The sequence below is a fragment of the Lepidochelys kempii genome, chromosome 15 (assembly GCF_965140285.1).
Source record: "Lepidochelys kempii isolate rLepKem1 chromosome 15, rLepKem1.hap1, whole genome shotgun sequence".
NCBI lineage: Eukaryota > Metazoa > Chordata > Testudines > Cheloniidae > Lepidochelys > Lepidochelys kempii.
Window position 1 is genome coordinate 3,081,055 of NC_136394.1, and position 22,694 is coordinate 3,103,748.

Here is a 22,694-nt window from a genome sequence, read left to right on the forward strand (position 1 = left end):
ACACTTCAATCTCTCTGGTCACTCAATTTCTGATCTCAAAGTGACTATCCTTCAACAAAAAAACTTAGAAAACAGACTCCAGCGAGAGACTACTGAATTGGAATTAATTTGCAAATTGGTTACAATTAACTTAAGTTTTTATAATGACTCAACCATTCCCAGTCTCTATTGAAGCCTATTTCCCCTTGTTTATTCCTCGCACACACCCCCCCCCCACTGTTCCTCAGACATTCTTGTTAAACCCTGGATTTGTGCTGGAAATGGCCCACCTTGATCATCATACACATTGTAAGGAGAGTGATCACTTTAGATAAGCTAAAAAGAAAAGGAGTACTTGTGGCACCTTAGAGACTAACCAATTTATTAGAGCATAAGCTTTCGTGAGCTACAGCTCACTTCATCAGATGCATATCGTGGAAACTGCAGCAGACTATATATACACAGAGAATATGAAACAATACCTCCTCCCACCCCACTGTCCTGCTGGTAATAGCTTATCTAAAGTGATCATCAGATGGGCCATTTCCAGCACAAATCCAGGTTTTCTCACCCTCCACCCCCCCACACAAATTCACTCTCCTGCTGGTGATAGCCCATCCAAAGTGACAACTCTTTACACAATGTGCATGACAATCATAAGCTATTACCAGCAGGAGAGTAGGGTGGGGGGAGAGAAAACCCTTTGTAGTGCTAAACACCCATTTTTTCATGGTTTGTATGTATAAGAACATCTTCTGTATTTTCCACAGTATGCATCCGATGAAGTGAGCTGTAGCTCACGAAAGCTTATGCTCAATTAAATTGGTTAGTCTCTAAGGTGCCACAGGTCCTCCTTTTCTTTTTGCGAATACAGACTAACACGGCTATTACTCTGAAACTTGTCATTATTTGAGAACAGACTCTGTCTTAGAATGTACTAACAGAATTAGCAGCTTGCAAGTTTCACACAGAGAGGGAGAGAAACAATACCAAAACCCAAGAGACCTCTTAATTAGTAATACCCTGGAATTTAAACTATGGGGAATCAAACTAATTTGTGATTTTAATACAGAACTTCTTTAATATGATCCAACATAATGATGGAAGCTTGCTTATATTTTCCAAAGTTCAATGACCTCATGCTGTTTTTCCCTTCCTGTGGATTTCCTATCCCCTCCTGATTTCTATGTAAATGGGGCTTCTCCTGGTTTTTGTCACACCTTGCTTAATTTCGTTGGAGACAGGCAGATAGCTGCCTTCCCTCCTGTCTGGAAGGGACCCTGTTTCCTCCTTTGTTTGATTGCAGACTGTAACTCATAATATTAGTGAGTATCCTTAAAGCCTTATGTAGCGGTAATACATACTCCTCACAATGATCTCACCAGTGTGTCATGAACTTTCAGAAAAGACCTCCCTTGTTACACTTCTATAAATCAGTTGATTAAATTGTTTATCACTTGAGAGTCAGCCTCTCTGCTTATAATAGACCAGTAAACCTTTGCAATGAATTCTTTGAAAAGTAAAAGCCAGATCAAGCTTTTCTTTTCTGCCAGGTTTCAGAGTAGCAGCCGTGTTAGTCTGTATTTGCAAAAAGAAAAGGAGTACTTGTGGCACCTTAGAGACTAACCAATTTATTTGAGCATAAGCTTTCGTGAGCTACAGCTCACTTCATTGGATGCATTCAGTGGAAAATACAGTGGGGAGATGTATATTTTTCTGCCATGCTGTCTCCTCCCAGACTTGTTACCTATTGGTTTCAGTTCCATTATATGTAAATAGACCTCCATTGTCCCTGCCTGATGACCAGGCTATCAGAAAAGCAAATACAAGTTCCTTTGTCTAGGGTAGTCTGGGCTTAGGCATTGCTTGGCAAATACCTTTAAGGACATAATTCTAGTGCATTCACAACTTTTTGTACATACCTCTGCATGCATCATGCAAGAATATTAATGATCAGTGAGTTATTAATTTTTGAATGACCTATTTCATGACCTTTCTTAGATAAAGATTATAACAATAGGGTATTAGGTGGACTCATATCCAGCTTCTCGTCCACTGTCACCCCAGGTCCTTTTCCGCAGAACTGCTTCCTAGCCATTTGGTCCCTAGTCTGTAGCTGTGCATTGGATTTTTCCGTCCTAAGTGCAGGACTCTGCACTTATCCTTGTTGAACCTCATCAGATTTCTTTTGGCCCAATCCTCCAGTTTGTCTAGGTCCCTCTGTATCCTATCCCTACCTGCCACCGTATCTACCACTCCTCCTAGTTTAGTATCATCCTCAAATTTGCTGAGAGTGCAATCCACACCATATATAGTGTGGTATAGGATATAGTGAGTCAATTCATTAAGTGCAGATAATGCTTCCTTTGCTTAATCAGTTAGCTTTAAATGCAGGACATGTTTTGATAAACTTTTTTCTTATATCCAGCACATTTGAGATTTAAATTAAACTAACTTTAAATGCAGTTTGTGCATTTGTAACTGAATTTTTATCTCCATCCAAATGCAGCTTGACAGAAACAGAGTGAAACGTTAATCTAATAAAAAAAAAATCTTCAGTCACCATTTTGTAGCATTATAAAAATGTAAAGATTAACTATATGAATAAATGTATGTTAAGTTATATACTTGTTTAAATTTGCGTAGCTAGAGAGCATCCTCCAAGTTTAGTGTAAAGGCTGTATTTAGTTGCTAATCAGCATGTTGTAAAGTTTACTAACAAACGAAAATCAACCTTTCTTTAGGAAAATAACTAATGTACAAAGAAAGAACAAGATTAAAATCAATGATTTAAATAAAGGTTTCCTGCTTGCTGATTTAAATTTGATTTAAATCAGTCTACCCTGCTTTTAATCCATATTTCCTCGTACTAATATCCCAGACCTCTGAGAAGCTTGGAACAGGAATGTGGAATGGTTACAATGGTTAATAATTAGAACATTTCTAAAATAGCAACCAAGAGCTCAGGTTGCCAATGACTGGGGCATTAACACTATTCCAATCTCTCAAACTTCTATTCAACCCCAAGAAATCCAGGCTAACTTAAGTAGAGACGGCAGACTTTATCCGTGCTACTCTAGACTCCCCAACAGCAAGAGCCTGCCTACCCAAGGAGAGATTTGCCACCCTATCCGATCTCAACATCACAGTTCACCCCACAAACCACAGTAAGGATTTGCCTACTTACCTTGGATCATACGTTGGCCTCCATATGTGACTCCCCATGCAAGGGTGCACCTCAGATGCCTCCAGATGTGACAAAGGGCAGCGTATACCCCAAACAGACACAGCCTCTCCAAACGTTAAGTGCCTCGGAAGGTGCTGGACTCACTCATGTGGTGGAAAGACCTATGGAGGCGTAATAGGATATTGGGAAATCTCAGCTCAGTTTACAAAGGCTACTTTGTGTCCTCTTCATATCAAGGGAGGGGCAGACTGGGTAATAAATGTACACAGGTCAGGCCTCTGATCAGGGCCAGACAGTACACTTCTGGGGTGCGAGGCTGGGGGCTTGGGAGATTTGCTGGTGCCTTTCACTGTGTCATTCATGAGTGGCTCAGGAAACACTCATGCAGGCCTCCACCTGATGTTGTGCTAAGTGATAACAGCACCTGGAGGGGTTTCCTGCTTGTCACGAGCAAAGAATTGTGAGAGGCAGCCCAGGCTGGAGAGTTAAGGGGGCCCAGCGGCATCCCAGTTCCAGGTTGTACTCTGGGGATCCCACCCCAGCAGTCTCTGATTGAGAGTGCGCGATGTGTGCACATCCTATGGTGGAGCACGCACAGGGACAAAATATCTCTAAGAACTCAAGTGACTGTAACCCAAGTAACCTCTCCTCTCCTTTTCTGTGTCAGCTAATTTCACAGATTCGTTGTATGTTACATAAATAATTCCTCTAGTTTCTAAATTTTACTAGCGTTAATTCCGTTGAGTGGTTAGCTTGCACTGTTTGTAGGACAGCATAAAAAAGGGTTTTCTGATTTCGGAGGAAGCTTAAACTAATGGTCAAAGCAAAAGGCCAGAATCTGGAGATATGGGAATCTCTTCCTGGCTCTGCCACAGACTCAGTGTGGTTTTGGGCAAATTACTTATCCTCTTTGTGTCTCAGTTACCCATATGTGGAATGGGCATAATACTTACCTTTGAGAAGCATTGTGAAGGTGAATTGTTCAAGCAGTGCTTCTCAAACTTTTTGTACCTTTCACATAGCAAGTCTCTGAATGTGACTCCCCCTTATAAATTAAAAACACTTTTAAATATATTTAACACCATTATAAATGCTGGAGGCGAAGCGGGGTTTGGGGTGGGGGTTGACAGCTTGCGCTCCCCCCCCCCCCCAGGAGTCCTGACCCCCAGTTTGGGAACCCCTATATTACAGTAACTGTAGCAGAACGAAGAATTAAAGTACAATATAGTGAGTCTTTCATACCCCTTTCAAGTCCTTCCAGCTCTTCCTTCCAGATTAAAGAAAAGGATTACTTGTGGCACCTTAGAGACTAACCAATTTATTTGAGCATGAGCTTTCGCGAGCTACAGCTACTTCATCGGATGCATACTGTGGAAAATACAGAAGATGTTCTTATACATACAAACCATGAAAAAATGGATGTTTAGCACTACAAAAGGTTTTCTCTCCCCCCACCCCACTCTCCTGCGGGTAATAGCTTATCTAAAGTGATCATTCTCCTTACAATGTGTATGATAATCAAGTTGGGCCATTTCCAGCACAAATCCACGGTTTAACAAGAACCTCTGAGGAACGGGGGCAGGAGGTGGGGGAAGGGGATGTAGGAAAAAACAAGGGGAAATAGGTTACCTTGCATAATGACTTAGCCACTCCCAGTCTCTCTTCAAGCCTAAGTTAATTGTATCCAATTGGCAAATGAATTCCAATTCAACAGTCTCTTGCTGGAGTCTGGTTTTGAAGTTTTTCTGTTGTAATATCGCAACTTTCATGTCTGTAATTGCGTGACCAGAGAGATTGAAGTGTTCTCCAACTGGTTTATGAATGTTCTAATTCTTGACATCTGATTTGTGTCCATTTATTCTTTTACGTAGAAACTGTCCAGTTTGACCAATGTACATGGCAGAGGGGCATTGCTGGCACATGATGGCATATATCACATTGGTGGATGTGCAGGTGAATGAGCCTCTGATAGTGTGGCTGATGTTATTAGGCCCTGTGATGGTGTCCCCTGAATAGATATGTGGGCACAGTTGGCAACGGGCTTTGTTGCAAGGATAGGTTCCTGGGTTAGTGGTTCTGTTGTGTGGTGTGTGGTTGCTGGTGAGTATTCGCTTCAGGTTGGGGGGCTGTCTCCCAAGATTTGTAAGAGTGTTGGGTCATCCTTCAGGATAGGTTGTAGATCCTTAATAATGCGTTGGAGGGGTTTTAGTTGGGGGCTGAAGGTGACAGCTAGTGGCGTTCTGTTATTTTCTTTGTTAGGCCTGTCCTGTAGTAGGTGACTTCTGGGAACTCTTCTGGCTCTATCAATCTGTTTCTTCACTTCCGCAGGTGAGTATTGTAATTGTAAGAATGCTTGATAGAGATCTTGTAGGTGTTTGTCTCTGTCTGAGGGGTTGGAGCAAATGCAGTTGTATTGTAGAGCTTGGCTGTAGACAATGGATCGTGTGGTGTGGTCAGGGTGAAAGCTGGAGGCATGTAGGTAGGAATAGCGGTCGGTAGGTTTCCGGTATAGGGTGGTGTTTATGTGACCATCGTTTATTAGCACTGTAGGGTCCAGGAAGTGGATCTCTTGTGTGGACTGGACCAGGCTGAGGTTGATGGTGGGATGGAAATTGTTGAAATCATGGTGGAATTCCTCAAGAGCTTCTTTTCCATGGGTCCAGATGATGAAGTTGTCATCAATGTAGCGCAAGTAGAGTAGGGGCGTTAGGGGATGAGAGCTGAGGAAGCGTTGTTCTAGGTCAGCCATAAAAATGTTGGCATACTGTGGGGCCATGCGGGTACCCGTAGCAGTGTCGCTGATTTGAAGGTATACGTTGTCCCCAAATGTAAAATAGTTATGGGTAAGGACAAAGTCACAAAGTTTAGCCACCAGGTTAGCTGTGACATTATCGGGGATAGTGTTCTTGACAGCTTGTAGTCCATTTTAGTGTGAAATGTTGGTGTAGAGGTCTTCTACATCCATCGTGGCCAGGATGGTGTTTTCAGGAAGATCATCGATGGATTGTAGTTTCCTCAGGAAGTCAGTGGTGTCTCGAAGGTATCTGGGAGTGCTGGTAGCATAGGGCCTGAGGAGGGAGTCTACATAGCCAGACAATCCTGCTGTCAGGGTGCCAATGCCTGAGATGATGGGGCGCCCAGAATATCCAGGTTTATGGATCATTGCCTACAGACAGCCCCCCAAACTGAAGTGAATACTCACCAGCAACCACATACCACACAACAGAACCACTAACCCAGGAACCTATCCTTGCAACAAAGCCCATTGCCAACTGTGCCCACATATCTATTCAGGGGACACCATCACAGGGCCTGATAACATCAGCCACACTATCAGAGGCTCGTTCACCTGCACATCCACCAATGTGATATATGCCATCATGTGCCAGCAATGCCCCTCTGCCATGTACATTGGGCAAACTGGACAGTCTCTACGTAAAAGTATAAATGGACACAAATCGGATGTCAAGAATTATAACATTCATAAATCAGTCGGAGAACCCTGGATTTGTGCTGGAAATGGCCCAACTTGATTATCGTACATGTTGTAAGGAGAGTGATCACTTTAGATAAGCTATTACCAGCAGGAGAGTGGGGTGGGGGGAGAGAAAACCTTTTGTAGTGCTAAACACCCATCTTTTCATGGTTTGTATGTATAAGAACATCTTCTGTATTTTCCACAGTATGCATCCGATGAAGTGAGCTGTAGCTCATGAAAGCTTATGCTCAATTAAATTGGTTAGTCTCTAAGGTGCCACAAGTACTCCTTTTTTTCTTTTTGCGAATACAGACTAACACGGCTGTTACTCTGAAACCTTCCGGATTAAATAATCCCAGACTTGCTATGCCTTGTTAGAAGTAGATCCTGCCCTGTCTCTTTATCGGTTCATGTCTTTTAGCTGTGGCTGTCAGGCTTATGCTGGAGATCAGAAAAATAACTGATCTAAGACCAAGCTTCCACTTCTCTGTTAGAGCTCCAAGCACTGTCTGCTGCTGGAGAGGTAAAAGGTCATAGTCGTGCTCTGCCTTCTCAGGATCTGACTTCTAGAGTTTATCAAAGTGAGGTGGTTAAACCATTGGCCTGAGTCTGGCATGCTGCAAGCCAGTGCTGTGCAGACACCACTCCCTGAGCTGGGCTGGCCCATCCGTCTCCTGGTCCAGAGCACCATTCACCTTGGAACCTTCCTGAGCAGAAACTACCGATCTGACCAAAGCATCAGGAGCACTGGTTTGTGACCGGCAAATAGGGAGTAGCTGGCACATCCCTCCTAGAGTTCATTCATGTCTGCAGAGTAAGAGTCTGATCATCAACCCCTCGACCCTTCCTGTTTAATTTTCCATGAGCAGCAGAACGTCCCTCCCAACAGTTGTGTTGGAGGGAGCCGTTGTCGTTCCGTATTTGTAAAGAAAGCTTTCTGTGGCCCCGCAGTGCCACCTGCTGCCTTGAGCATTGCTCCATTTATTGCTGTCCCCTCACAGCAGGGCTTCTCCATCACATGCAGCTTGAACAGGACTGTGGAAGCCCAGCTGGTCACAGAGCTTATTGGCTTGACTGTGTCATTGAACCAACCCCGTGTCCTTGATGCCAGTTGCCTGTAGGGAGGCAAATTGATTTTAATATGACCCTGGGCGGGGGAGGGGGTTAAGCTCTGGCCAGCCTGAGCCTGAGAAGGAGCCAGAATTTACCAATGTGCATTGCCAAAGAGCCCCAGTAATATGTCAGCAGCCCCCCATGAGCTCCGCTGCCAGCGCCTCCCGCCCCCTGGCAGCCCCGCTGATCAGCGCCTCCCCCTCCTTCCCCGCACCGCCCGATCAGCTGGTTCGTGGGGTGCAGGAGGCTCTGTGCGGGATGGGGAGGAGCGAGGGCCTGGCAGGCTCAGGGGAGGGGGCGGGAAGGGGTGGAGTGGGGGCAGGGCCTGTGGCAGCACCAGCGGCTGAGCAGTGAGCGCCCCCTGGCACACGGGCAAGTTGGCGCCGGTAGCTCCAGCCCTGGAGTCTGTGCCTGTACAAGGAGCCGCATAGTAACCTCGGAAGAGCCGCATGTGGCTCCGGAGCCATGGGTTGGCCACCCCTTCAGGGTGAACAGACTATCTGTGTGTGCCTTGTCCTGACTGGTGTCTGTGGTGAGACACCGGGAGCCCTTTTAGAACCCCATCAAGGGAGCTGCCGTGTGCCGCAGTGTCACTAGGATGTGAATCTCACTTTGCCCTGACAACCACCTCAGTGCATCTCTCCCCACTCTTACACGTTCTTCTATGCGTGTGTTTAGAAAGCCGCTGTTGTAGGCCTATGTAGCATCTGGCCTGCCGCCCGGGGGCTGGATCTCCGGGTTTTAACATTGGGGCTGGTTTTACGCTGCATGCCGCTGTTCACGGGCTGTAGAATGTTCCGTGTCCTGAGCGTCTCTGGGCTAGTGTTTGTGATTCAGGGGAGTTGTGAGCATTTTGTGGTGTATTTGTTTGTGTGTATAGAAGAGCAGTAACATGGCTTACTTGAAATACCGTATGAGCTTCCGGAATTGATCTGAATGGTGAATCTGTAAGGTTTGTGTAAACCGGCTGCAGCAAATCCAGTGCTACATCAATTAGTTGGTGTGAATGGGTGATTGGTGGGACCCACTGGTGGTGTGATTGCAAAAGCATTTCAATTAGAAGCTGCAGTTTGTCCTGCTCAGGACTTCCTGAAATATTTGTCTGTGGAGCTGAAGTATACCGCACTTGGACAGTGTGTGGGGCAAAAAATTCCAGAAAATTGAAGCGACATCCCGTGAGTGCTTTTTAACGTTTGTGGGTAAGGGGAAAACCTCCTTTTTTTTTTTTTTTTTAAACTCCACTTTTTTAAGGCCAGGCTATAGCAAAAGCAGCAGCTGCTCTCTCCCACAATCCTCCTCCTGGGAGAGGTCAGCAGTTTATATACATCTTGACAGATTAATTGACAAGGTAACCCATCAAACCTGCCTTTTCAACGTCCTGCTGAGCTTGAATGGTATGGCATTCTTATGGGATAGTGGAGTTTATTTCTGGGGACCAGTTCAGGGTTGTGAGTTCTGTCCCGTCTGGATTCTCGTTTTGAACTCCAATACGTCTTTCATAGGGCACCCCAGCAGAGTGCGTATGGGGGACACTGGAATTTGGGGCATCTCTATGAAAAGGTCACTTAAAATTAATGCCCTGCTGCCGTTCTCTGGTGCCTCTGTGCAGAGCCCTGCACTCAGGTCATTAGTAACACATTCGTCACAGGCATGTTAAGGGCAGCTCAGGCCAGAGCCATGGGAACAAAGGAGGAGGTGATGGGAAGCAGCAAGGCACTCCCACTCCTATAGTTTCACCACAGCAATGATTTGGATTATCTATGTTCATCTGTCCAGGCAGTCTGCTCAACCTTGTGTGTGAGTAGCTGCTGTGCAGAAGCCTGTCCTATTTATATCCCTGAGGTGCTGTGAAGAACTGTTCATTTATGTTTTTGGTTCCCTGTAAGGTGAATTCCTCCCATTGGAGCTCTGTGTGTGTGTGTGTCAGAGAATTGCAAACATTCAGCATCATCCTGTGTCATGTGTACATAGTGTCCCATCATGTATCTAACCTCAGGTCAGTTTTTGTATTGGTGGCCCACATGTTTCCCCCATATGCGCAGCTCCCAGATTATCTCAGAAACCCTGGAATCAGGAAATCTGCCTGGGTCACATTATGCAATCGTTGAGCTGATGCGAGGAACAGGCAGATCTGTCTGTCCCAATGCAGGGGAGCTGCTGAAGGGCACCTTTAATTTTTGTGCTTGGAGATGGAGGAAGCAGTTTGAGGGCATTAGGCGCGCAGTCCGTGGTGTTCTCTGTGCATGTGCTCTAATTTATGGTAACTGATCTCCCATGCAACTTTCCAGGAAAAGGTCACTCTTTTAAAAATAAAGCAAAGCACCAGTTAGAAAATTAGAAGCAGTTTCCTTGGCTGGAGGAGCAGGGATGCTGTGATTTAAGCTGGTTTAGTGGAGTCATAGAATCATAGAATATCAGGGTTGGAAGGGACCCCAGAAGGTCATCTAGTCCAACCCCCTGCTTGAAGCAGGACCAATTCCCAGTTAAATCATCCCAGCCAGGGCTTTGTCAAGCCTGACCTTAAAAACCTCTAAGGAAGGAGATTCTACCACCTCCCTAGGTAACGCATTCCAGTGTTTCACCACCCTCTTAGTGAAAAAGTTTTTCCTAATATCCAATCTAAACCTCCTCCACTGCAACTTGAGACCATTACTCCTCGTTCTGTCATCTGCTACCATTGAGAACGGTCTAGAGCCATCCTCTTTGGAACCCCCTTTCAGGTAGTTGAAAGCAGCTATCAAATCCCCCCTCATTCTTCTCTTCTGCAGGCTAAACAATCCCAGCTCCCTCAGCCTCTCCTCATAACTCATGTGTTCCAGTCCCCTAATCATTTTTGTTGCCCTTCGCTGGACTCTCTCCAATTTATCCACATCCTTCTTGAAGTGTGGGGCCCAAAACTGGACACAGTACTCCAGATGAGGCCTCACCAATGTCGAATAGAGGGGAACGATCACGTCCCTCGATCTGCTCGCTATGCCCCTACTTATACATCCCAAAATGCCATTACCTTAGAACCATTACCTTACCAGTCACCTTAGAACCCTTCATTTTATTTGCAAAAAACCCATCGTCATTCTGGGGCTTTGTGCCTTAAAGAGGAAAGCAGCCCTCCTGTGAGGGTAACACCAGGGAGGGTGGTGCCAGGCCTGGAAGTGGTAGCTTCATGGCACTCAGGGTCAAATTCAGCCCAGGTGCAAGCAGATGCAGCTATGCTGAGCTCCGTAGGGTTACACCAGGGTTGAATTTGGCCCACAGGGCTAGTAGAGGGCATGAAAGGGTCTTTCTCCCCGCTCTTTCCTTGTGCTCCTCTGTAGCGTCCAGCCCGGAGCTGCATGGGGAGCACAGGCTCTGTGCCAGGCTCCAGTCTCCCTGGGACAGGCCAGGTTCAGTGCAGATGAGGAGTTCCCAGGAGGTGCAGGTGGGCTCCCTGGGGTTTCTGTAGGGCTCTCTTCAGCCTCAGTAACAGAGCAGCAAAGGCCTTTGCCCCCTTCCCTGACTGCCATCAAATTCTGTAAAAATGGGCGTGGCAGCCCTCATGTCTCTGCAGCTGCTTGTCCTGGCTCTTGGTCAGCTAGCCCCAGCCTGTGCTGTCCGGGAAGGGCTGCTCTTCCATCCTTTACCTGACTCCGGTGCATGGAAGTTGTTGTTTATTCCCCACAGCACTGGCTTATTGGAGCATCATCCTAGGAGCAGGATCATGACTGTGGGTCCCCCTTCAGTGGCACAGACTTCTGCACCCTTCTGTCAAGTTCCCCAAAGAGGGCAGGGTGGGACTGGGGCCAGGGCTTTGCACCTGTCAGTAGAGCAGAACCAGAAAGATGGGGCACATGTGCAGCACCTGTAAAGGGATGGCAGAGTGGCTGCTTTATGGAAGCCCCAGACTAGAGGAATTCTGGCTGAATCAACCACATCTCTTCCAGGGACTCCCAATGCAGTGGGTGGTCCTAGCTCATCCCACATGACACAGCCCATGGCTTAGAGTCACAGAATAGGAGGGCATCTCTTGAGTGAGTCTGTGCTGAACCCACAGTCCTCAGGCATGTCTCTCTAACCTAAAGCTCTACCATCCTGTGATGGTGGCCACCTAGGCAGGCCTAGCTTGGGTGACTGACTTCCCTTACCGAGACTCCTTCTCCTGTCTTGAGAGGCAGAGTCCCTTCTAATCCAGCCAGAGTTCCTTGGTTCTTGTCAGTTCCTGTGCTTCGGCCCTGTGTGTTTAAAACCAACTGAGCAGGCTTTGGGGAGGTTGGGCCAGGCTCCTCAGAGCCAGAGGCCCTGCTGTTGTCCCATAACATCCTCACGTGTTTGCTGAGGGGTGGCTTAGCATGAGCCATTGTTTCCATCCTGCTCACTTTTCCTTACAGCCGCCTGTTAAACTAAACCAATAGATTCATACAGTAACACGCTTTCTCGGTGCAGCCAGGATTGAGAGTCACCATGTTCCTGCTCCCCAACCCCCCGTCTCCAGATGGAGAGCATCTGTCTTGTGGTAGCTGGGTGTGAGCTCCTGTACAGCACCAGCCTTTCAAATGCTCTCCTCGGGACTCTGCCATGGATTGCTTTGCAGGTCAACGGTAGGTACCCCCACTGAAGAGTGTTTCCCCTGCATCGTTCAGCCCCTATCACTGGACACTCAGTAATTAACAGGGATGCTGTTCCCAATGAGACAGTGTTAAATGAAGCTGGAAGGTTACAACTCCGAATCATATCCCTTATAACAGCACAGCATTGCAATTTATTTATAGTGAAAATAAATATTTGTTTCCAGTATGCAAAAAATTCTTACAGAGCAGGTCCATGTCCGTCCCTTGCACAGTTACATGGTGGTGGGCTGTGAGCATGCAGGGTTCTTCAGGGCAGAGAGGCTTGGCATTGCTGTGTTTGGCTCAGTGAAAGCATCTGCTAGGGAGCAGCAGCAGTTCAAAAAGTGCGCCTGCTTTCTGGGTGAATCTGAGAAGACGCAGAAAATAGTCAATCTTCTCCTGGAACACTGGCTGAGATCCCTGCCTCTCCTTGAGGAGCATAGAGCTGAGATGATCTAGGAAAGGAGCAGATAAAACTGGGGCAGGAGGGGGCGTAGAGAGCAGGTGACCTTGCGAGGTCCCTCCCAACCCTACATTTCTATGATTATTTAACCCAGTAATTCCCAAACTGGGGTTCATACATCATCTGCTGTAGGACTGTGGAGAGCTGGGTGGTCACATGGTGCAGGTTCTCCACATTCCCAGGTTCTTTGGCATGGCAGGACTCTAAAAGCAGCTGGAAAGGAGGAGTCATTATTCTCTTGTACTCACCTACAGTTGCTGCAGGAAATACTTCACATTCCAACCAAATGGGCTTTTCAAAGGCACCCGATTTGTTTAAGAGCACAGGTCCCATGAACTGCCAGTGGGATCTGTGCTCCTGAGCCACTTATGCGCCTTTGAAAATCCCACCCTAATGAGTGAGTTGGCTAAGGAGTTACATATGTCTGAGATTTTCACAGGAGCCCAAGTGAGTTAAGAGCCAAGATCCCATTGGTTTCAGTGCGAGTTGAACACCTAACTCACTTAGACTCCTTTGAAAATCCCTGCATAAAGTAACTGGCAAATTTAAGCATGACCATTGTGTGTCCCGGGAAGGAGAGGATGGCTGGCTGCCAGGGCAGTATGTACAAGAAGGGAATAATGGGTCCAGGAACATGGAAGAGAGCAGAGGGAAGGGGAGGTGAAGAGGCAAAGGAGACAATGTAGTTAACTTTTCAAATCGGTGGAACCCTTAAAAGCGGTTTGATATATTTTAAATGTCACTTGATGTCACTGTTCCCTGTAAAGTAGTTGATGTGGATGACACAGGGTTATGTGACCAGGTGGGGGTGGATCCAATGAGGAGCAGGTGGAGGACAGTTGACCATAAGAGTCTTTCACTGACGGTGTGGGCTATACTAAGGATTTATCGGGAAGAGGAATTAGAGGGGCCTTGAGGGGCTTTGTGAAAATTGATCCGTCCCCTCTGTCTTTACCCTGTTCCGTGATACTCATGAGAACTTAGTACCTTTAGAACCAGTCAATGGACAGAATACTTCAGGTAGTGTCTATGTAGCCAATAATTAACCTGCAGGACTCATTGCTGCAGGAAGTCACCAAGAAATTCTGTAGATGGCTTTTTAAAATGCCTAGATAATATTATGGCCACTAATAACATCTGGAATGGTGCAAGCTAAGCATGTGTTTAATGAGGTCTCTAACTTCAGGGCATAAACTGTTCTGTAGGAATCAAGGCCTCCTGCTTCCCACCCATGAAGCATTACACAATTGGCCAGGTGTAATTATGAACTTTTTGTGCAAGATCTTGGATGTCAGCTGTGATCTGATTGGTTAATGAGGCCTGTCATAGATGCATCTACACAATACACCTTGACACATCTCTCATATGCTGCTACCTCTGGGACTCACTCCTGTGTGTATGTGCAAACACTTGCACGTCATCTACCAGCCTTTATTATAGGTCGGGATCTCTCAGGGGGTCGCGAGCTGTCAGCTTCCACCCCAAACTCTGCTTTGCCTCTAGCATTTATAATGGTGTTAAATATATAAAAAAGTATTTTTAATTCATAAGGGGGGGTCGCACTTGGAGGCTTGCTATGTGAAAGGGGTCACCAGTACAAAAGTTTGAGAATCACTGTTCTAGGTGAATTAGCATCTTGCTGCAGTATGACTCCTGCAGTGAAGGCTGCAAAACTCTTTTCCCATACTCCCTATTTTCACATGCCTCCAACTTTCCAAAACCTCTTTTGGGCTGAAATTTCGCAGGGATGGTGTCTGACTGAAAGTAATTTTTTTCAGAAAGCTTAAGCAAAATCCCTGCCTCTGTTTTTGAGCCATGGGAGAGGGGACACTATACTTCGTTCATATTTTTAAAAAAATCTGACCACATTTTTGAAACAAGCCTATAGCAAAACCAGCTGAAGTTTAGAACGATAAACTTGACCTGGGCATACTCCTTAATCGGGACTGAGCATCACTAGGCGTAGGGGAGAATTAAAAATAAAAAATGGCATCAGTAATTGAAAAGTCACTGCAAATCACTGAGCAAACTGCTGCTATTCTCAGGCTGTTGCTGGGGAAATTTGCAACCAGGAGACTGTCACTCAGCAGCAGCCTCCCCTTACTGCCTCAGATCCTCCCTTCCCCCAGCTCAGCATCAAGCACAGGAGAAAACCTTGCATTCTGCAGTTCAAAATATGACAACTGTTTAAATGTAACTAACAAGATACCAGCAAAGCAGCCCACAATCTGCTCATCCAGAAGCAGCATTCCTCCTCCATCTTGCTTCTCCTTCCCATTGCCCTTCCCCCTCCCAGTCATGGTCTGCTGGTCTTCAATTGCTTTTGAGGTTTAATTAGATCATCAATTCTGCAGGCCTGGGACCCTGCTACTTAATTGTATGAAAAATTCCTTGCACTTCATGTAAGGCTAAAACATGCCATAAACCACCACTGAGGGGAGAGTAAAAAGTGATGCTGTGATAAAAAGGAGCTGGAGGTTTCTAAATCCTATGCCATGGTTTCCATTTTTATTAATCATGGTGGTGCCTAGGGACTAACCAAGAATGGCCACGTACTTGGGGCTGTACAAACAGAGCTGCAGACAGTCCCTGCCCCGCAGAGGAATGCGGGGAGGGAGGATAATGCACAAGCAGAGTGAACAATTTGAGGGCAGGTTTCAGAGTAACAGCCGTGTTAGTCTGTATTTGCAAAAAGAAAAGGAGTACTTGTGGCACCTTAGAGACTAACCAATTTATTTGAGCATAAGCTTTCGTGAGCTACAGCTCACTTCATCGGATGCATACTGTGGAAAGTACAGAAGACGTTTTTATACACACAAACCATGGAAAAAATGGGTGATTATCACTACATGGAAAAAATGGGTGATTATCACTACAAAAGGTGTTCTAGTCACCTTTTGTAGTGATAATCACCCATTTTTTCCATGGTTTGTGTGTATAAAAACGTCTTCTGTACTTTCCACAGTATGCATCCGATGAAGTGAGCTGTAGCTCACGAAAGCTTATGCTCAAATTGGTTAGTCTCTAAATTTGAGGGCAGCAAATGATTTGTTTGGCTGATGGAGTGTGGTTGGGAGGGGATGCACCAAATGGCAAGGCAAACGAGAGGGAGCATTGAGGAGAGGAGTGGTGGGGGCAAGGGCCAAAGCAGGAGGGCATGAGGGGCAGGTGTGGAGTGAGGCTGAAGTGAAGAGACTGAGGGAGGCAGTAGGCAGGGGTTGGCTCAAACCGCCCATCAGGCTAAGCCAGGGACAGGCCGGTCCAACTGTAGAAAGTTTTCTGACACTGGTGTCCAAAGGTCCCTGACTGAGCAGCTCCTGCAGCTGTCTGCTGGCTGGTTCCAGCTGCTTCCTCCACACTGCTACTGCTGCCTGGATCCTGCTGCCCGGGGGAAGTGAGAGCAGGATCCAGGCATCACAGCAGCTCGGAGGAAGCAGCCGGAGCTAACGAGTGGACAGTCAGCAGCCTGTTCCCATCCCATGTGGTCCCTGGAGGTGCTCTTCCGTGCATCTGCAGCTGGATCCTACTCCCCACGCCGCTGCCTGCTGCCCAGGGGAAGGGAGAGCACAGGTGAGAGACGAGCCCCGGTGGGTTGGGAACCATTGGCATATAGCATCGTGAGCAACAGGCACTTTACAAATGCAGAGTAAATCTAACAGCCTAGTTTCCTGCAAATTAGGGGATGAAATCACCCCTAAGTAATGATTCCTAGGAAGGTGTTTGTCCCCAGTAGAATGTTGGCCAATGACTTCCCTCGCAGGGCTCACTGCTGGGCTGTGAGCCCCCCCCCTCCGCTTGCAGTCTAAACATCAGACAAGAGGCAACAATTGAGAGCAGATAAAGGGGCATGGCAGAGAGAGAGTTAGCCCTGGTCTACACGAGGACTTTAGGTCGAATTTAGCAGCGTTAAATCGATGTAAACCTGCACCCGTCCACACGATGAAGCCCTTTTTTCGACTTAAAGGGCTCTTAAAATCGGTTTCCTTACTCCACCCCTGACAAGTGGATTAGCACTTAAATCAGTCTTGCTGGGTCGAATTTGGGGTACTGTGGACACAATTCAACGGTAATGGCCTCCGGGAGCTATCCCAGAGTGCTCCATTGTGACCGCTCTGGACAGCACTCTCAACTCGGATGCACTGGCCAGATAGACAGGAAAAGAACCACAAACTTTTGAATCTCATTTCCTGTTTGGCCAGCTTGGCAAGCTGCAGGTGACTATGCGGAGCTCATCAGCAGAGGTGACCATGATGGAGTCCCAGAACAAAAGAGCTCCAGCATGGACTGAATGGGAGGTATGGGATCTGATCGCTGTATGGGGAGAGGAATCCGTGCTATCAGAACTCCATTCCAGTTTTCGAAATGCCAAAACCTTTGTCAAAATCTCCCAGGGCATGAAGGACAGAGGCCATAACAGGGACCCGAAGCAGTGCCACGTGAAACTTAAGGAGCTGAGGCAAGCCTACCAGAAAACCAGAGAGGTGAACGGCCGCTCCGGGTCAGAGCCCCAAACATGCCGCTTCTATGATGAACTGCATGCCATTTTAGGGGTTCAGCCACCACTACCCCAGCCGTGTTGCTTGACTTCTTCAATGGAGATGGAGGCAACACGGAAGCAGGTTTTGGGGACGAAGAAGATAGCTCACAGCAAGCAAGCGGAGAAACCGATTTTCCCAACAGCCAGGAACTGTTTCTCACCCTGGACCTGGAGCCAGTACCCCCCGAACCCCCCCAAGGCTGCCTCCTGGACCCAGCAGGCAGAGAAGGGACCTCCGGTGAGTGTACCTTTTAAAATACTATATATGATTTAAAAGCAAACATGTGAAAGGATTAATTTGCCCTGGTATTTGCAGCTCTCCTGGATGTACTCCCAAAGCCTTTGCAAAAGGTTTCTGGGGAGGGCAGCCTTATTGTGTCCTCCATGGTAGGACACTTTACCAATCCAGGCCAGTAGCACGTACTCGGGAATCATTGTACAACAAAGCATTGCAGTGTATGTTTGCTGGCATTCAAACAACATCCGTTCTTTATCTCTCTGTGTTATCCGCAGGAGAGCGAGATATCATTCATGGTCACCTGGTTGAAATAGGGTGCTTTTCTTCGGGGGACACTCAGAGGAGCCCGTTCCTGCTGAGCTGTTTGCCTGTGGCTGTACAGAAATATTCCCCGCTGTTAGCCATGGGGGGGGGGAGGGTTGAGGGGGTAGCCACGCGGTGGGGGGAGGCAAAATGCGACGTTGTAACGAAAGCACATGTGCTATGTACGTAATGTTAACAGCAAGGTTTACCCTGAAAGAGTGTAGCCATTGTTTTATAAAATAGGTCTTTTTAAATACCGCTGTCCCTTTTTTTTTCCTCCACCAGCTGCATGTGTTTCAATGATCACAGGATCTTCTCCTTCCCAGAGGCTAGTGAAGATTAGAAAGAAAAAAAAAGTACTTGTGATGAAATGTTCTCTGAGCTCATGCTGTCCTCCCACACTGACAGAGCACAGACGAATGCGTGGAGGCAAATAATATCAGAGTGCAGGAAAGCACAAAATGACCAGGAGAGTAAGTGGCGGGCTGAAGCTGAAAGGTGGCAGCAGCATTGAATCCTGCCTCCTCTCATCATGCTGATGCTGCTGGAAGCACAGACTGCCGCTACAGCCCCTGTGTAACCAACCACCCTCCTCCCCAAGTTCCATAGCCTCCTCACCCAGACGCCCAAGAACACGGTGGGGGGGCCTCCGGCCAACTAGCCACTCCACCACAGGGGATTGCCCAAAAAACAGAAGGCTGGCATTCAATAAATTTTAAAGTTGTAAACTTTTAAAGTGCTGTGTGGTATTTTCCTTCCCTCCTCCACCACCCCTCCTGGGCTACCTTGGTAGTCATCCGTCTATTTGTGTGATGAATGAATAAAGAATGCATGAATGTGAAGCAACAATGACTTTATTGCCTCTGCAAGCGGTGATCGAAGGGAGGAGGGAAAGGTGGTTAGCTTACAGGGAAGTAGAATGAACCAAGGGGCGGGGGGGTTCATCATGGAGAAACAAACAGAACTTTCACACCGTAGCCTGTCCAGTCATGAAACTGGTTTTCAAAGCTTCTCTTTTGCTTACCGCGCCCTCCTGTGCTCTTCTAACCGCCCTGGTGTCTGGCTGCGCATAACCAGCAGCCAGGCGATTTGCCTCAACCTCCCACCCCGCCATAAACGTCTCCCCCTTACTCTCACAGATATTGTGGAGCACACAGCAAGCAGTAATAACTGTGGGAATATTGGTTTCGCTGAGGTCTAAGCGAGTCAGTAAACTGCGCCAGCGCGCCTTTAAACGTCCAAATGCACATTCTACCACCATTCTGCACTTGCTCAGCCTGTAGTTGAACAGCTCCTGACCACTGTCCAGGCTGCCTGTGTACGGCTTCATGAGCCATGGCATTAAGGGGTAGGCTGGGTCCCCAAGGATACATATAGGCATTTCAACATCCCCAACAGTTATTTTCTGGTCTGGGAATAAAGTCCCTTCCTGCAGCTTTTGTAACAGACCAGAGTTCCTGAAGATGCGAGCGTCATGTACCTTTCCCGGCCATCCCACATTGATGTTGGTGAAACGTCCCTTGTGATCCACCAGAGCTTGCAGCACTATCGAAAAGTACCCCTTGCGGTTTATGTACTCGCCGGCTTTGTGCTCCGGTGCCAAGATAGGGATCTGGGTTCCGTCTATGGCCCCACCACAGTTAGGGAATCCCATTGCAGCAAAGCCATCCACTATGACCTGCACATTTCCCAGGGTCACTACCCTTGATATCAGCAGATCTTTGATTGCGTGGGCTACTTGCATCACAACAGCCCCCACAGTAGATTTGCCCACTCTAAATTGATTCCCAACTGACGGTAGCTGTCTGGCGTTGCAAGCTTCCACAGGGCTATCGCCACTCGCTTCTCAACTGTGAGGGCTGCTCTCATCTTGGTATTCATGCGCTTCAGGGCAGGGGAAAGCAAGTCACAAAGTTCCATGAAAGTGCCCTTACGCATGCGAAAGTTTCGCAGCCACTGGGAATTGTCCCAGACCTGCAACACTATGCGGTCCCACCAGTCTGTGCTTGTTTCCCGAGCCCAGAATCGGCGTTCCACAGCATGAACCTGCCCCATTAGCACCATGATGCATGCATTGGCAGGGCCCATGCTTTCAGAGAAATCTGTGTCCATGTCCTGATCACTCACGTGACCACGCTGACGTCGCCTCCTCGCCCGGTATCGCTCTGCCAGGTTCTGGTGCTGCATATACTGCTGGATAATGCGTGTGGTGTTTAATGTGCTCCTAATTGCCAAAGTGAGCTGAGCGGCCTCCATGCTTGCCTTGGTATGGCGTCCGCACAGAAAAAAGGCGCGGAACGATTGTCTGCCGTTGCCCTGATGGAGGGAGGGGCAACTGATGATATGGCTTACAGGGTTGGCTTACAGGGAATTAAAATCAGCAAAGGGGGTGGCTTTACATCAAGGAGTATTTCAGGCAGGACTTCACGGAGGGTTCCAATAAGAAATGGTGCACCTAAGTAATTGTTCTTATTGGAACAAGGTGGTTAGTCTGGCCTCTGATTGATACATGGCTAGATTTACCTCGCTGCACCTTCCCTGTGAGTGACTGCAGTGTGACCTAGAGGAATGAGTCCCCAGGGCGGGGGGGGGGGGGGAGCAAATGAGTACAAAACAAATCTGGTCTATTTCTTGTCTTGATCCACTCCATCTATCTTTTACATCTTTGGCTGGCAGCAGACGGTGCAGAAGGACTGCAAGCCATCCGCATCTCATGGCTGCTCGGCAGAAGATGGTACAATAGGACTGCTAGCAATCCGTATCGCCTGCCTGCTCACCATAAGATGGTTCAATAGGACTGGCTGCAAGACTAAAGAGAATGACCTGGTCAAGTCACTTCTAATGTAGTCCCTGCACCCATGTCTGCCCAGGCGCTCCTGGCTGACGTGGCCAGGAGCATGTCGGATATGATGATGACAGCTACCAGTCCTATTGCACCGTCTGCTGCCACAAGGCAACGGGTTGCTGCTGCTGTGTAGCAATGCAGTACCGTGTCTGCCAGCACCCAGGAGGTATACAGTGACGGTTACCTGAGCGGGCTCCATGCTTGCCGTGGTATGGCGTCTGCACAGGTAACTCAAGAAAAAAGGCGCGAAACGATTGTCTGCTGCTGCTTTCATGGAGGGAGGGAAGGAACGGGGGCCTGACGATATGTACCCAGAACCACCCGCGACAATGTTTTAGCCCCATCAGGCATTGGGATCTCAACCCAGAATTCCAATTGGCAGCGGAGACTGCGGGAACTGTGGGATAGCTGAGGAAGTCGACGCTTGCCTCGGTAGTGTGGAAATGCTCCGCCGAGTTAATGCACCTAGAGCATTTTCTGTGGGGAGACACACACTCGAATATATAAAAACGATTTCTAAAAAACCAGCTTCTATAAATTCGACCTAATTTCGTAGTGTAGACATACCCTTTGTCTTGTGAGTCAGAGCTACTGAATGGGACCCTAGCAATGAAAGTGGGAAGGGAAAGAAGCAGCAGTAAGAATTAGGCGGGAAATGCTGTGTGGGGGAGGAAGAGCTTTAAGTAGTGTAACTTTGGACAGCAAGAAGCTTATTTTGCTGGGATGCAAAACCCTAAAGGTAACAGACGAGGGCTGTGCAGTGAAAGCGACTGAACACTTTATTCCAAACTGTGTGTGTTGGATTGTTTCTGCTCCTGGCTTTGAAGGCTCAGTTTTGTTCTCTGAATTCTCTGGGTGTTTTTCTTTGCAGCTGCTCTAGTGGGTTAGTTTTGCAGAATAGCGCATGGCAAGCAGGGGAATGTTGTGTGGTCAAGGAATAGTAGTTTTTTAAAAGGTCTGAGTGTGGACCCAGAGGATTTTATACCCCTTCTCTCTCGTGCAGGACACAGGCTGAAATGGCTCACACCTGCCGCGGAACCATCAACTTGTCAACAGCGCACATTGATACAGAGGACTCCTGTAACATCGTACTCTCCAATGGGGGAAGGACATACCATCTAAAGGCAAGCTCCGAAGTGGAGAGGCAACGATGGGTCACTGCTTTGGAGCTGGCCAAAGCAAAAGCTATCCGTATGAGGAACAACCAGTCAGGTAGAGTGCTTATTAGAGCGCAAGCATGGAATTGGATTGCTGATGAAATCCTAATGTGGATAAATCATCCTGCCTTGCATCCTGAATTGTGAAAGAACTTTACCAGTGTAAGGGGGAAATAGGGCTTGTGAACATCCCTTAAGAGTTTTCTGCAGAACTGGGTGCACGGTGTATCTGGTGGTCTGGGCCATACAGCAGTGAGCCAGTTTTTTTTAAAGCCCTTGGGGTAGTTTTACAGTAGGCATTGTGACTCCTGCGCAGCCTGAGATATTTACAGGGGAGGGCAGGACTCACTTGCCTTTGTCTTGCAGAATTTGGGTTCACAGCTTGGGCAGTGAATATTTCAATGAATACTTCACAGCTGTGGGTGGGACTCTAAGGAGATCGAAAACAGCAGCTCCCATTTTAAAGCCAGAACAATGCCTTTGTCTCACAGGCTGTGCCTACGCTGCTGCTCTCACTGCTAAAACTTTTGTCCTTCAGGGGTGTGAAAAAACAGCCCCCTGAGCAACAAAAGTTTTAAGCACCAGTATAGACAGCAATTTATCACCGGGCGCTGTGCTCCTGGCCATAAACCTGCCACCGCTTGAGAGGGGAGCTGGGTTTTTTTGTCGCTGGGAGAGCTCGCCCCGGCGATAAAGCGTGTTTGTACTGCCCATCTCCCAGCGCTGCCGCGGCAGTGGCGTAACGTGGGTGGTGTAGATGTACCCACAGTCACAGCCTGTTTACGATGGGCCTACAGTATATAAGCTCTGT

At 47.6% G+C, this 22,694-nt stretch overlaps 1 protein-coding gene across 1 annotated transcript in view; it reads left to right on the forward strand.

The window, feature by feature from the left end:
• The window catches only part of OSBP2 (oxysterol binding protein 2), a 371,100-nt gene that overhangs the window by 45,737 nt on the left and 302,669 nt on the right, over positions 1 to 22,694 (forward strand). The window contains exon 2 of the mRNA XM_073313236.2: positions 21,730 to 21,938. Coding sequence (XP_073169337.1) covers positions 21,730 to 21,938 — 209 coding nt within the window. The remainder of the gene's footprint in view (positions 1 to 21,729; positions 21,939 to 22,694) is intronic.